Raw genomic sequence first — 15,657 nt, forward strand, 5'->3', positions numbered from 1 at the left:
GCACGATTCAGCGGACCACCAGTCAGAACAATGCCATAACCCCTCTCTTATGCTTTTATTTGTTACTACCATCATTAGAAACAGTGACACAAGGGGGTACCCAGGGGTGCACACTTTTTTTTCAAGGGGGCACTAAAAGCAAATCAATTTTGGCTTGTATATGTACATAGAATGTGAATAAAGAGGGCATGGCATGTCCCCCCCTTCCCCAACAGTTGCACCCCTGAATAAGACACACACAGAGAATCGAGAGACAATCACATACATGTACATCTTGTGCAGTTTAATGACAATTTACAGGCAGTTTACATTACTTCACTTCTGATTTTTTTGTTCTCTTTACCGATATATGCACTGTTGAACAAAGAGACATTTTGCACTAATCCACTTGCAGACATTTTTGTACTCGGCTTTCTAAACACAAACATGATTAGACTATAGTGAGGAACATCACTTTATACACGTATCAATTCTGTGCTCTCATTCTGAGGACTGTTTGCATTTGTTTTTCAATATCACGAGTAAGTAACATTACGAAGCGTGAATAACTTTTCCCGATACCTCATTATGATACAGTAGGAAACATTTTAACAAAAATAGATAAATAACGTTAATATTTAATGTTAGCATTAAATGGTGCATACGCTGTACATAGATACAGAGCCCTCTAAGACAAAATGCTGTAGATGTGTATATATTAAAAATTTGTCACTATTTGATTAAATATTCCTGTATTACCCTACGCACTTCACTTTAAAATATGCTTCATACACACTGTTTCACACGGTATGTGCAGCCAGGCCGATTGGGAAATGCAAAGATAAATTGATATCAAACATAGTGAAGGTTACGACTCAAACTTTTCAAACAATACCGAAATGAAGGTTTTTCTCTTACCCACAAGGTTGGAGGTTTCACAACTAATATACATGTACAGTGCAATCACTCTATTCCAAGGGGCAACTAAAAAGAACATTACAACATACCACACTAATTCCGGCCAAGCTTAATTGCTATGACTCAATAACAGTGAGCAAGTGCACAGAAAGAAAAATCCAGTACAGGTAATGTTTTGTTCCAGTTGTACAAATCTAATTCTTTCCTATTTCCAATTTATACAAATTCACTGATAAGAAAAACAGTTACACATTTATGCTACAAATAAAAGACCACCTGAAGGATCTGCGCTACAGAGTTGAATGATGCACGTCAGTTTTTGTCATCAAGACCAATAAGACTATCACAGAACCCCACAGGATCACCAAACGACCATACAAGACCTCCACGAGGCCTCTGGTCTTATTTCACATCACAGGCTATTCAAATGAACAGCAACAGCAGCATTCCATTGTCACTCTTCAGACTGGTCTTGTACCTGGTCACCCATACTTGTTTCACATACGGTACGTAGTGTGGACATTCCTTTGTTCTCCTGTGGTTAAGAAAACTTGGGCAACATGCCCCTTTTCCTCCCACTAACTCCACTCCAAGAGCTGAATTTTTGAGGATTTCTTGGACTGTTTCTCTTCATTTTTCCACAGATGACCCTGACCCCCAGATGCCTCTGAAGCTGTTTTTCAGAGAGAGGGGAAAACGTGTAGATGTGTGCAAGTCCACACAATGCCATCACACCCTACAAAATGTGGACTTCTTTTGTGCAGAGGTCCACACTATGTATGCCACGCCTGCACGCGAGTCTTGACTTGTGTCTGGACCTGTGTCTGGCCTCGACTTCAAGCCTAGCTAAAACCATATCAGTGAGCTGTCACCAACTAAGACTGCCTCTATAATGCCAACCCTGTTCATCTGCTTTCCTCCCCATTTACTATAATGTACACAAATTAATAAACTGCGCAAATCCATTTTAATGAAGTGATGCCGTAAGACAGACAGCAATGCCCCTTTAGCAAAAGCATAACAGTTTGGCATTACCAAGGAATCCCAGTATTTGTGACTTTAATATGTAAATTAACTTCAGCACCAAAATCATGCATACTGCATTTGCAACAGACCTCCGTACTAATGACGCCACACTTTGTTTACCGGGGTGTTTTCCTACGGTGCTCAGTGGACCATAATAACTGTACATGTAAACAAAGTGTGATGTCATCAAAACAAACGCCTACTGCGTCATTTAAAATTTTTGCCGAAAAGACCAATACATGTACATGCAGTTGACACCCGTCGCCCACAAGTTTACGTATGCTGACTTCACCCTTGGACAAAGCGCTCGCATTTCAAAAATAAAAGTGCTTGGTCCAAATTTTATGGAGCTGCTATGCAAATCTGCAAGGTAAAAAGAAAATGTGCCCAGAACTTGTACACATCTTAAAGACGTGACCAAAGAAACAAACAAAACCATACAAATCAAAATCAAGCAAGTGTCAACAGTCACAACATAATACAGTTTTATGGAAACATGTTTGATTTGACCAGTTTGCACATCATTTAGCTTGCCAATCTGTCTAGTAACAAGAAACTGACATGACAATGCCTCCACACTTTTTCTCTGTCCCATCTTGAAGTCATCAACCCATCCCACCAATGGCTCTAACGTTAATCAAACTGATGTACTACATAGTAAAAACCCCATTTCCGCTAATCCTCTATTTATACAGACTCAACATTCATGTACATGTATAACACTGCAAGCACCAAGAGACACCTGTCATAACTTTTGTTTCAGAAAACTATCACAGCCTTTTAGAGAGAGTAAAGATATTCTCGAAATTCTTTTGTTACCACTGCTGTGTAATTGTGTATAAGGGTGAGGTTAAGTGTAATGTGGTTTTAAAAAAATCAAAGATGACCAAACAATTGTTTGAGGCTCAAACCATTTTCAGCCAGCTATAGAAATTAGTGAGATATAATTTCTGAAACTGGTTGAATTTTTTTGCAATTTTGTGCAATCATATTTCCCTGATTCCTGAACATAATTAACTGCACCTGTATTAAAAACAAAACCAATTTGACTTTTCTCAAAACTTGATGCTTTGTTTTATCATTTTAGTGGTGTAAACGGCTTATCACAAATTACTACAGATACTCAAAATGACACTGTCCACTGGAATGTATACAATACTACTGTTCAATTTTCTGGAACATGATTTTTCAATATACAGTACATGTACATGTATATTCTGCCGTTGCTGCTTGCTGCGCAACTGTGCGGCGGTACAAACCTTACAAAATTCCCACAACCTGATGTGAGAAATAGAGAGAAGAGCCTCTTTTTTTAACTGGTTTACCAACAGTAGGGTGATTAAGATGTAAGGCATGACTAAAACATGCCAAGAAATGTTGGCAATAATTGCCCCCCCCCTTAACCTAACAAGTTACAAGCACATGCACATGTACCTGGCCTCGTGTACTTTTCGCCTCCACCTATCAACTACTGCACCTTTAGTGTACTCAACTTTTCAAAGCCGTAATCATAAAGAAAAACAGTACTTTGTTGCAGGCAAAACAAACCGAGTCTTAAAGTCTTAAATAACTAATAAATTACAACTGAAAATAAATAAACGTGATATCATTTATACATCGCATGCCTGTACTTGCATAGAAAAGAAAACACAAAAGCCTTCTGAGGTATGGCATTTGCAACTTGGACGCTCTTCCCTCGAATGAGTTTCAAGTGAGTTTTCACGATGATTCAATAACACCACTGTTTTATTTAAATAAATTTAACTTGAGGTGTATTGGCTAACACAGTATTTAATATATACAAGTAATAGCAGTCAGTTAAAATCCTGTTACAATACTTTTGAGTTCAATACCGAGCATATCACATGTACAATACAGCTGTGAAAGTTGGACCACCACATTTTTAAAAAGGGGGCTTTCTCATCATGATTCTCGAAAAAACTACAATGCCACCAATTACAATTATTTTACATCTTTTACAAAACAATCACAGAAGAAGACACAAAGATTTTCTCTTGTCTATGGAATTATTCAGCAGGTTTGTATAGTATTTACAGAAAAAAAAAGAGAGATGAAAAAGAATGCCAGTATATTGCATTTCCCTCCAACAAGGGCTATTCTTTTTTTTTTTCGATCTACATGTATATATATTTTAGAACTGGAGTCGATTTATTTCTGTGCTTGCAGTGACAGTTGTCTAGACATTACCCATCTATCTTATACCGTACTTCCCTCAGACATGCCACGAAGGGAGACTATTAACTCATTGAGTGCACTGCCAAACTTTTATGACAAGCCACTTGTACGAACTCCATAAATTATTAGTGGGATCAACCGATCCATCACTGCTTACATGTAAGTGCATGTTACAACGCACAGATGCATATACATGTAGAAGCTTCCTAAGTATACATTTATTGTCATTCCCAGAGATGTACTTTCAAAGAACCAGGTTTATTGCAAGATGCACAGTTTGGTGCAGATGATACTATACTACATGGATAGACACTGGACAGTAAATACCAACAAGATTCCTGACCTTGGAGGGGTCTCAACCAAAATTTCACACCAAGTTTTTGGAACAAAAGGTTTCAGAAAAGTACTCACTTGGTTCTTTTGGAGTCCTTCTGTCCCAAAATTTAACTTAAAAAGTATTGTTATTAGTCCAAAGTCTCAAGTTTATTTGTCCTCTAAAATTGATTCTGTCGTCGTTAAATGCCCAACATGAAAAACAAGCTTTAGACAAGCATTTTTTTTGGAATTGATAAAATTCAGCCCCTGCAAAGTTACAGGATATAATCAAGGACAGCAAACGCAAAACACAGGCAAAATCAAACCTTCAACGAGACTTTAAGACTCCTTTCTCTTCTGACCCTGGCAAAAGCAACTTGCAAGCATCAGTCACTGTCGCTCTCGCTGTCATCATAGCCGGAGAAGTCGATGGGGGCCAGCTTGCCTGCTCGCTGGGCGTACTCGATGATGGCAAAGTAGCAGAACTCGTACTGGTCGGGCGTCTGGATGCTGAAGGCCCGCTGGGCCCGCATGCGACGCACCGTGTTGCAAATGTCCACTGTGTGGACATCTTCCAGCCTGGACAGACTGATGTCCAGCGTGCAGAAAGTGCCTGCCAGTTCAAAACAAAGGCCGAATAAATGTGTTGTTTTCTCCCCAACAGACGAGGTTCTTATGTAGCTAAATATGGCTTTAAGTGATACATTTCAAGTACCACCTTGGAGTGGGAGGTTAGAGGTTCTGAGAAGAACCAATTACCATTTAAACACTGTTTTTCATATCTCTGATCTCATACCTGAAAGTGAGCCAAATTCTGCAAGTGTGGAAGTCACATGAAGTGCCATTTTAAAGTATAAAGTATAAAGTGACTGCTTTTGTCACAGCACAAGAGGTACATTACCTGTGCGTCCGATGCCTGCACTGCAGTGGACAAGGATGGGCGGGCCCAGTGGGTGGCTGGTCCAGACCGACCCAAGCTCTTCCACGGCCTTGGCCTGGTACCTGCGCACCTCCTCCCTGAACTCCAGCATGGCCTGGGCAGAGCGTGGTGTCCCAAAGTCCGGCCAGCTGGTGAACTGCATGTGGGTGACTCGTCTTGTTTCTCCAGTCTGCAAAAGGAATCCCAATTTACCGATTTATATTTGAGCAAGAATGAAGCACACAACACCGCAGGCACCCGATCGTAACAGTGGCCATGAGCGGCTACTACCTTAACCCTACCAGTCCTCCAACAGGTGATGCATTGAGGACTGTTAGGGTTAAAGCATTAGTTGCAGTGCCCTCTGAGAAAAACCCAATGCCCTTTACACAAAGTGAAATCAGTACACCTCCTACGTTGCCATTACTGTTTCTGCTGTGAAACCTTTCTTTGACCCACAGGTTCGTAAACCACAGAGACAGTCTGATCTTTACCCCACGACAACAAAAGCCATGTACAGGTACAAAGGATATGGTTCAGCGGTACTGACAACCAGACAGCGATCCGTTGATGCAGTGCATGCACGTACATGTGTTTTTCGAACCACCCACCTGCATGTTCTGCACACTGAAGACGGTGATGGTGTAGTCTCGCCGCCTCTCCATCTCTAGGTTCTTGACGGCAATAAAGCTGTAGTTCTCTGACGAACCCACCTCCCCGGGCCAGTACTGGCCGCATTTCAGCCGGCCCCGTTCCACTGTACGCGTCGTCATGACCACCACCAGCACGCTCTGCTCCCAGATCATGCGCCAGAAGTCGCCAAACGTTCTCGGAAGGGGACCTGCACAGCACACAGATTGTATTGGGATATAGCAATGGGGTCACTAGATTACGTTTATAATACGATGACAGACTTCTTTCAAAATTGCCGGGGTTATGTGACTAAAATATCGGTGGCTATGACACATTTCTGGAAAAAAGTTGGCTCAGTTTCAACAATTACGCTTTAATCTAAGTACCATCTGGGTAACTAGGCCAAAGTCACCAGAAATTGACCTAATGGGTTATCGGGTTTGCCATGCAGAATTTATGGTCTTTCCCCACGTAAATTTGTTTCAAAGAAAATGAACCATGAACGTGTGTTGACATGATTTGCTTTGGTGACGGGTACTTTCCTGTTTGCCAGTCTGACGTTTTGGAAATGAATACAATGCATCTGAGAAATTTTACAGCATTGCTGTGCCGCTACCTGACTCTTAAATGGTTCCAAAAGCACAAATGTATACATGTACCGAGTACCGGTGGTTATCTGATTCAACCTAACAGTCCTCAGTGCGTCACCTGTTGAGGAATTGGGGACTTCTAGGGTTAATTAATGCAGTCACTTGATTTAATGAATATTTCTGCCAATCATGACAGGTTCATAAGCTGCTGCATGTATTCCAGCAACACTTTCTATCAGTTTGATGCCAACATTGCTGCTCTATCTTGTCAAAAATCTGGTGGTTAATAATGTTTCCCGTATGCTGAGGAGGTACATGTAATCTGTTGGAGCGAGATAATTGCCAACTGGTTTTGCCTACGTGGGAATTAAGCATACAAGTACAAAGTCTTCCCCTGCAAAAAACTACAACCATAGCAACACTACCAGCCAACACTGCATGCCCCTTAACATGTTCCATATTCAAGTGCCCACAAAAGGATAGCTACATGTACCATACTTGAAATTTTGAGTCAGACACAAAGCATTTTTTCCACTGTTGGATGCCCTTACATGGTGCACCAAGTTGTGCTGCTGTGCTACAGGTATGCTCCATGGAAGAAACCAAACTGGAAGTTACTTTGGAGGCTTTAGCATATGGAATAATTTAATCAGAAACAGATAAATGAAATTATGCCCTTCTTTCAGAACATTTGTCTCAAGAATCTTAAAAAGGATTTTGAGTTCTACGCCTTCCCCAAGAAAAAAAGGAAACCAGCTCTCCACCGTTTAATTGGTGCCAGATCTAAAGTATCCTAGGACTGGCCACAGCTCTGGTTCATACTCACCTTGAGCAGCTATGAATGCATTCTTCTGCATGTAGCCATCCATGGTGTTAGCGTTGATGTAGTCCGAGTATGGGTCCCCATTGGTTAGCTTTAACTTGACCCGAGACTGATCGTAGCACAGGACATCGGCGTATCTATTCTTTGGCAAGTTAAACTTGTGCCTGTGGGCAGCAGATATCAATGCACAGGTGAAAATGTCAAGATGAAATGTTGAGTGATCAGACATTGGGGCGATGTGTCTCGTGCTGTAAACTGTATTACAGGTACAGTATATATACATGTACAGGTACATGTACCTCAAGTTGCGATTTTGAAAGCAAGTTTAACTTGATTTGGCAGAATTCCATTTCCTACATGACATGTAAAATGAACCACTCTATAAGTACATGTACGTGAACACGTGGTTCCGCTCAAAATTCTGACCATGACTTTTTTTCTCCCAGCAAACAAGCTGAGGGGCAGTAAAACACCTGGAGTGTTGCTTGGAACCTTGTCAAATCTACCCAAGTCCAAAACAATGTTTCATGCTTACAGCTCCCATCTGTTCACCGACATGCAAACTGCACACCAAACCCCACGCATGATACTGAATCGTACGTATATACAATCACCATGAGCTTTTCTGCATGTACATGTACAGTGCATACATGTACATGTATATGAAGATTCAGGTGAATTGTGGGTTGTCAGAGGTAGAAAAACTTTTGGATTGTTGGATACTATGCACAATATGTGGCAGATGGGTACCCCCCAACATGTCCAATCCCTATACACACTCTAGACTATTGTTACCTAACACATCCCCCCTAGAAGTCTGTAAAGAATCAAACAATGACCAAAACAAAGGTGGGGGAGTTCTCCCCGCCCCAATCTTACATCATATGGATTATTGGCTGGAAATATTCACATGTGTTTCTGGTATTCAAAACCTTTGGTACTCACTAATGCAGTGCTTAAGGACTGTACAGCCTCTTATGGGGCTTTGCATAAGGTACATGTACAATGCACAATGCTCAATGCAGTGTTGCTGAGCCAGAGTGCCGTTCATGTACCAGTACATGAATAATGAGCTTAGACATGATCACAGTCAACTGTGGACTTACTTTGAGACGTTGAAAAGTCCTACAGGAGGTTCAGCCCGGATCATTGCATATTCCTTGTATATACCACTTTGTTTGGTCTGAAGTACGTACTCTACCAGTCCATCTAAGTCCATGCCTGTGTCAGTGGGCTGGTGCACAGACAGTTCCTCCTTGAGTGCGTGCCTTCCTGGCATAGTGGGGGTGGAAACACAGACTTGTTCCTGTGGACGGGGCGGCTTTGGAGGAGGCTCCGTGGGCATGTCCATCAAATCGTCGTCGTTACTGTGGTTGGTCTGGTTGATGTGGTTGCTGATGGCTTCACGCACTGGTTCAGTTTCATGCTTTTCCTTGGTCTCCTGTTGGCCCTTCTCTTCGTCGTCATCATCGCTCACCATGCACCCCTGGACGATCTGGGGGTGGGGGTGGTGGTCAGTCCTGCCCAGCACCGCGGTGCAGTCCGGGATGTCGTTCTTGTCCAGTGCATCCAGCCTGTCCACGTGATCATTGATCTCCTGGGCCAGGTTGCGGTGGCGTGGCTGCGCGGGGCTGGAGGGTATGGAGTTGCCTGCGCTGCCCGTCTGGCTAGGTACAGCCACCAGCCCATGGCCAGCGTCAGAGCCCAGGCTGGACGTCCGCTCCCGCTGCACAGCCTGCACGTGGTTCACATAGGGTTGTGGCAGTGCTTTGCTGCCAGCAGACGGGATTGCACCAAAAAGTTCCAGGGCCTTGCGGTTTGCCTCCAAAGCATCCAGGCTGTCGGCAAATTCGTCGCTCAGGTCCTGGGAGTTGCGGTTGTTGTCGCCAGTCTGCTGGTTCAGGCAGGAGTTAAGCCAGTCCAAATGCTTGACCTCAGCGCTACCGCCGAGCTCTCGGGGGAGTGCCATAGCTGGGATGTAACGGCACAATCTCTCTGCACTTACTAAGGTAACCTAAATGGACAAAGCCAACAGAAATCAAACACAAAAAGCGTCAGTTATCATGCATAACAGGGCCAAATTTTATAGGGCTGCTCAATGGCTGAATTTGGGTTCATAAAGCTCCGTTTCACAAAGACTCTAAAGCAGAGCATGCTTAACCTGAAGGAAAAGGTTATTTAAATTGGTAACGTAACAAATATCTATGTGAGTGAAAGCATTTCCACACCTAAGTGGTGAAAAAGTGCTTAAATACAGCATTATTTCCAGCACTACTTTTGCACTAACCGTTATAAAGAGCAATGAAATTGGGTCCTAAATTTCACAGATGTTTGGAGTCTTCTACCGGTATTTCTGAAAACACACTTAAATGCACAAACCTCACTTTCATGTACATGTACATGTAAATGTTACACTGATCAATGCTGGATTTCAGATTCCTATAACATGAAAGTGGAAGGTGTACAGAGCATTTTAATATCAATATCACGGACAATTTGCTTCAACCACAATGTTGACCACATCCCCTTCTCATCATCTCTGAAAAAAGCAGTTTCCAAATTTCGTTGTTTTTACAGTCATCTTTTTTTCCACTGGGGCATTACTAGCACAAAAGTCTTCCGGATTCCAAATTACTGAGAACATTAGGCACCACTACAAAAGGAAACAAAGACAAAAAATGGCTTCCTTGAATCCTTGAAATACAAGTACGTACGTGTTGGAATATATGACACAGATACCTACATATAGTAATCCTAATAACCTGTTGTCCATAAAGGCAGCACATTTTTATCAATAATGAATTAATAATGGCCATTTACAAAGCACAAAACATGTCCATCATTTTACCTTGGTACATGTACATGTAGCTGTAGGCAATCAAATCTGGGGAGTCCCAGAGAAGTGTGTCCAATGAGCATACATGTACATGATCTTCCACCTTACTCTTTGGACCGATTCTCTGACTATTTCAGAAGAGATTATTTTCTGCAGCACAAGTTGTGTTTACATGTATTTCTATGGGGACCTTCTCTTGTTTTAATTTGGAGGCTGTGATGCTGTACAGTCCCCTTTGCTGCTCATTTGCAAGGGGGACATGCAAAAGGGGGGGGGCTCTGTTGCCAACAGAAGGACTGGAGTTTGGACGGGTTATGGTTCGAATCCAGTAAAATGCAAGGTGGAGATCATTACTTTAAACAGAAAATATTTCACCACATTTTGCAAATCATTTCCCCTCATGACATTTCCTTTTGGGTTTGAAAATGAGGAATAAGTAAAAAAGTATAACTTTAGAGGAAGTTTCTTTTGTTTGATGATTTGCCTTTACAGATAAAGCTGTCCATCAGGATACTTCAACCGAGTCACTTTTTTTCACCACTTTCACTTTCCCTGCTGGCACTTCCTCTCCCCGATCAACACACATCACAAGTAATCGGATATTACAAGATGTACATGAACTTCTGATATTTTTATATTTCCCTGTGTTCAGAACTTGAGCAAACCCTGCATTTCCCACCAAGCCTCATATATTTTGGGGCTGAATTTCCTTCCACTGCTCGTACTAGTAGCTGTTGGGGAATTAATTAATTAATTTATTCATTTATAAAGCGCAAATTTTTTCTGTAGGCACTCAAATCTGGGGAGTCCAAGAGAAGTGTGTCCAATAAGCATACATGATCTTCCACCTCAAATTTCATATACATATGTTCAAAAGCGCTGTACAATGAAGACATTAAGCGTGGAACAATGAATACATTTAAACATGGTTGAGCCGACGGCATAGAAAGGTGCCTCGGGCAGCCGCCAAATGACCCACATTCACCAATTTGGGAATGTGGGTGTCCCTTCCTAAAAGTCACACTTCTGCATGGATGGTATGACACACTGCATGCTAACCTTAGTTGATTGAATACTTCTGCAGCACTGGTACAAGTGCTCATCTGGAAACTACCGTATAATACATTACTTATAATTACAATCCTTATATACCAGTACTGTATGTAAGAATACTTGAACCATAACCCCTAAGCTCTTGCACTAGGGAGCATACTGAACCCAATAAACTTCAACAGCTACTGGTGGATACTTGCCTACATGTACATGTACTTGTGCATATACCGGTACCAAACCTGATAAATTCCAACAAAGTGCTCCGTTGGAGTTTGAGTGACATGGTATGGATTGGTCTATGCAGTTTAGGACACCCTGCACTAAAGCTGTACCAAACCTGACAAAATCAAGCATACACGTAGTCCAACACTTGGTACAGCAAGCCAAACACTGCACACAATGATCCCTGTGTGTTCTAACTTAACACAAAATCCAACACCATCACCCTGGGCCTTTGATACCAAGTGCAACAAAATTCAACAAGAAGTTAATTGGGTATGGTACCAAAACCTACGAGTAGCAAAACCTGCTGTTAGAGTTTGACGGATACTGGGCAGTTAAAATTAACAATTACAAACCCTTTTTAAATTGACCAGCTGAAACTTTCCACGTGTACATGTACTCAGCATGGATGCTTTTGAGAAGTCCTACAAAACAAGGGTGGTAGGGAACATAAAACAACAAATAGAGAAAAAAGGAACAAAATGAAAAAGCCGAGGAGAAAGAGGCTTAAGGATCACCACTTTGCTTGAGAATACTTCGGTTCAACCCTCCTTTTGCTGTAACAGTCACAGACAGTCAAACATTACTCCCACTTGGTTTGCCACTGTACACGGACTCATAAGGGTCATTTGATTGATACTGACCAATACGACAACTTCGTCAAGAATGCATCTTTGCATGGGACGGTTCATGGTTTGTACCGTAAGTCTGCTGCTACTGAGTGCCAAACCCTCTCCCCCCAAAAAGAAGTCCTGGCGACGCCCATTCCACCAAATTTAAAATATATGTATACTCCATCACTGGACAACCGAGGTGGACTGTACTACAGTAGCTCTGTAGGTGAGTGGACCATCGAGATCAGATAAACAATACACCATGCACAGTGGTTTAAAAACCATATTTGAGCCAGACATCAGTAGGTATTGGGACAATAAAGGGTCCAATTTCCTAAAAACTATATCAAATGTGTTTGAACATCAACTCTGAACACAGAAAGAGGAATTCACCGAAATGGTCGAAAACCGGAGCAAAATCTGAAAGAGGGCGCTACTTATGCATAGTGCCCTCTTCAGCTGTGTATGCATAAATGTTTGCACTGTTCCTTCTGCTGTACTGAGGCGGTATTAAAAACAATGTTTGTTTCGATTTGGGGTTAAATAAAGATTAAACGAAGGTTTCAGTGATTTGTACAAGCATTTTTTATGGGTGCTTTTTAATTTTATGTATTTTATGTATGCCGGTTTAGTACCCCAATTTAAAAGCCAGTCAAATTCTGAAATAAATGGTTGAGTTTACAGTTTTCTAATCACGTCTTCATGAAATAAATGGAATACCTGCTGGAGTTCCTTTTGCCTTATCAAAGGAAGTAATTAAATGGCTTGATTTGATTTGATTTGATTTATTCACTAATTCCGCAAAATATGATTACAAAAAATATATTAAAGAAAAGCAAACTCAAAGATTCCCAAAAGTGGAAACAGTAGGGATAATGCAAAAAAGTTAAATTAACCTATTTCCATTGTGGAAATCATCTCTAAATAGCCTCAAGCCAACATCAACAATTTTTCTCTTTATGTCATATAAAACAAAGTAACTGAGATTGGGATACTCCATTTTCCACGGCTTCTACTCGCAACTCATCTAATATCATGTCCGTTTGCCAGGTCCCACTTCAGCTACATGTACATGTACGGGATTAACTCTCGGACGAATGTGAACATCAGCTTCAGCTTTTTGGACAAGCCTCCGCAACAGTAATTGATGATGTGTCATTTGTTTTGGAAATGGCTCTTTCTCAAAAATTAGAAATGATTCATCAAAGAAAAATTCTTGAATGCTAAGGAGGCAGTGATTTGTTCAGTTTGATACATTTCTCCCTGCTTTAGTTGCTTGGAAATGTACAGTTCCGTGAACTTTCCCTCAGGCTGTAGTCTGCTATAATTTCTCCAGCTAAGGTTATAGTCTGGCCTCTTGTAGCGCCCGATCCATCCTGTCTTTAGGTATTTATTCCAGATCTCATCGTTTGAGTTCTATCTTCCTGGCCATTGAAGACAGAAAAATGTGAAATATGTAGCTTTGCAAATTGACGGGTTCTTATAAGGAGTCGGATGGCTACCAGTGAGTTGGTTAAAGGTGGGAAAAGTTCAGGGAAATGAAGCTATACTAAGTAACGATGAAGCCATTTAATGTCTGCTCTACATCACAATGACAGTTCAATGACCTGTTGTCTGTTTGGGAGGTTTTTTGACCTGACAAAAATCAGTCCAAGATGAAAGTACCTGTGCATCTGGCTTCCCCTGAGAAAACAAGTCTGGTTGGCTGAAATAGTGTTTACCCTTTTCTCTCTGCTCGCATACTGTGCTGCTTTTTAAACGAAGTTTTATTTGCCTCGGCAGATATATAATTTTGAAACAAAATGTGAATCTTTTTTATTTTCTACTCACGTTACCTTATTTATTAAAACTCATATCTCAGAAACGGAACACGAAATTTCAAAATAACGTTTTTTACACTTAAAACTTGATTTTCAGATTCCAATGAAGCGGTTTTTGTTGAAAATTAAAAAACTAAAATCAGACCGAATGTCTGGGTCTTAAACCACTGTGCCATGGGGACCAAAAAACTTTCTGGACACTCGAAAAGTTCTCATAACATGGTTCACTTTCCTGACAATTAAGATGCAGTACTGGTATTTATCCATGTGGTACTGAATAGGAGATCACATTGCAGTCAGAAAAATGTAAAGAAATATGGTATAAATTGGTGGCCCCTTTTAGAGCATCGCAGCCAATCAGGACCCAAATAAAGCTGATCTATAAAACTTGTTCTCAAACTGAATTTCTGAACAGACAATGATATTTTGAAATCCAGCGACTGGTACAATGCATCTTTCCCCCCAAAAGAGGTCATTTGTTAAAGTTCTGACCATCACTGTTATATTTACACTCTTGTTGGAGGATGTATACTTCCTGGCGACGAAGAAACAAGTTTACCTATTGATATCGCATCACACATGGTTACTGACAGGAAAGTAGGGCATCACTCACAGCAGGGTCACCATTTTTCCTGCACTGGGGATACTGTAAAACCGCTACCCAACCATCACTGAAAGGTACATGCAAATGGGCTGAATCGATGACTACGCCTCACAGGGCTTGACATCCTGATAGTTTCATTTCCCCCCGAGGAACCCAACTCTTACGTCGGCTGGCCCACACATAGACACAACGCGCACATGTACCGGTACATGTACACGTACAAAGCACAGGCATATACACCACAATACTTCATCCTCCAGCACACAGTGTGTAGTGCAAAAAAGAAGAGTCAGTTTTCATGTTAAATGATTTCAAGATACATGTACACTGTAACTCGGGGAGTTGATAGAAAAGGCTAGGAACGCGTTGAAGAAACTGCAATGTTCCAGATTAGAAATGGATCATGGAAAAACGGTACATGGAACAAAATGGAATCATGACAACGGAGACTTTCTCTGAAAATGTTGCTGGCAGTCCAACTCCATGTACACAAATTAAAATACTGGATACGAAACCTTCCAAGAAAAAAATTAACAGCTTGGAGAAGCAAATCAATTCCAAAAGTATTTTTCAGGTTTTTTTCAGGTTTTGATTACTCGGGTGAATTACAATGTTTCATAAATATACATGTACAACTACAAGTACACTGTACATGTAGCTCACATAAGCATGAAATAATTCTGAAAAGAAGATCCTCCTGAGAGAACATTTTCCAATTTCACCTCCACCTGCTTGTTCCACTTATCTAGAAGTTGTCCCATTAAGGACAGCAACCAAAATGTTAGAGCTTGGCATTCTTCAGTACACAGTTCCATGGTTTTGCTTTAGCGCTGCATTATGCATGTCCTGAAGGATTCAGCCATTGAGAACATCAATCCCTTCTACAGTATCTTGAAACTTTTGATTTTTCTGATGTGTGCCTGAAGAAATTCATGACCATTGTTTTTTATTTTTGCTGGTGTATGTCTCAGGCATAGAATTCCTGAAGAAAAGTTAAATTTATGATTAAGCACATGTTGTACATATATCAGCACATAAATGTATCATACAGTACATGTAAGTGGCTATTCTTAATACTTGACATATTTTTTTTTAATTAACAACCTCCA

General features: G+C 41.1%; 1 protein-coding gene across 3 annotated transcripts in view; it reads right to left on the bottom strand.

Annotated features, from left to right (window-relative positions):
* Nucleotides 1–262: 262 nt before the first annotated feature.
* LOC110987104 (tyrosine-protein phosphatase non-receptor type 9-like) overlaps nt 263–15,657 on the bottom strand; it is a 47,814-nt gene continuing 32,419 nt past the window's right edge. For all 3 annotated transcript variants that reach the window (XM_022249548.2, XM_022249547.2, XM_022249549.2), the window contains 5 exons: nt 8,506–9,413; nt 7,403–7,563; nt 5,965–6,194; nt 5,336–5,543; nt 263–5,047 (listed from right to left, as the gene is read on the bottom strand). In XM_022249548.2, the coding sequence (XP_022105240.2) occupies nt 4,821–5,047; nt 5,336–5,543; nt 5,965–6,194; nt 7,403–7,563; nt 8,506–9,413 (1,734 nt within the window). In that variant the 3' untranslated portion in view covers nt 263–4,820. The remainder of the gene's footprint in view (nt 5,048–5,335; nt 5,544–5,964; nt 6,195–7,402; nt 7,564–8,505; nt 9,414–15,657) is intronic.

Source organism: Acanthaster planci, linkage group LG05, assembly GCF_054643075.1.
Source record: "Acanthaster planci isolate LZ-2023a linkage group LG05, COTS_SCS, whole genome shotgun sequence".
NCBI classification, from domain to species: domain Eukaryota; kingdom Metazoa; phylum Echinodermata; class Asteroidea; order Valvatida; family Acanthasteridae; genus Acanthaster; species Acanthaster planci.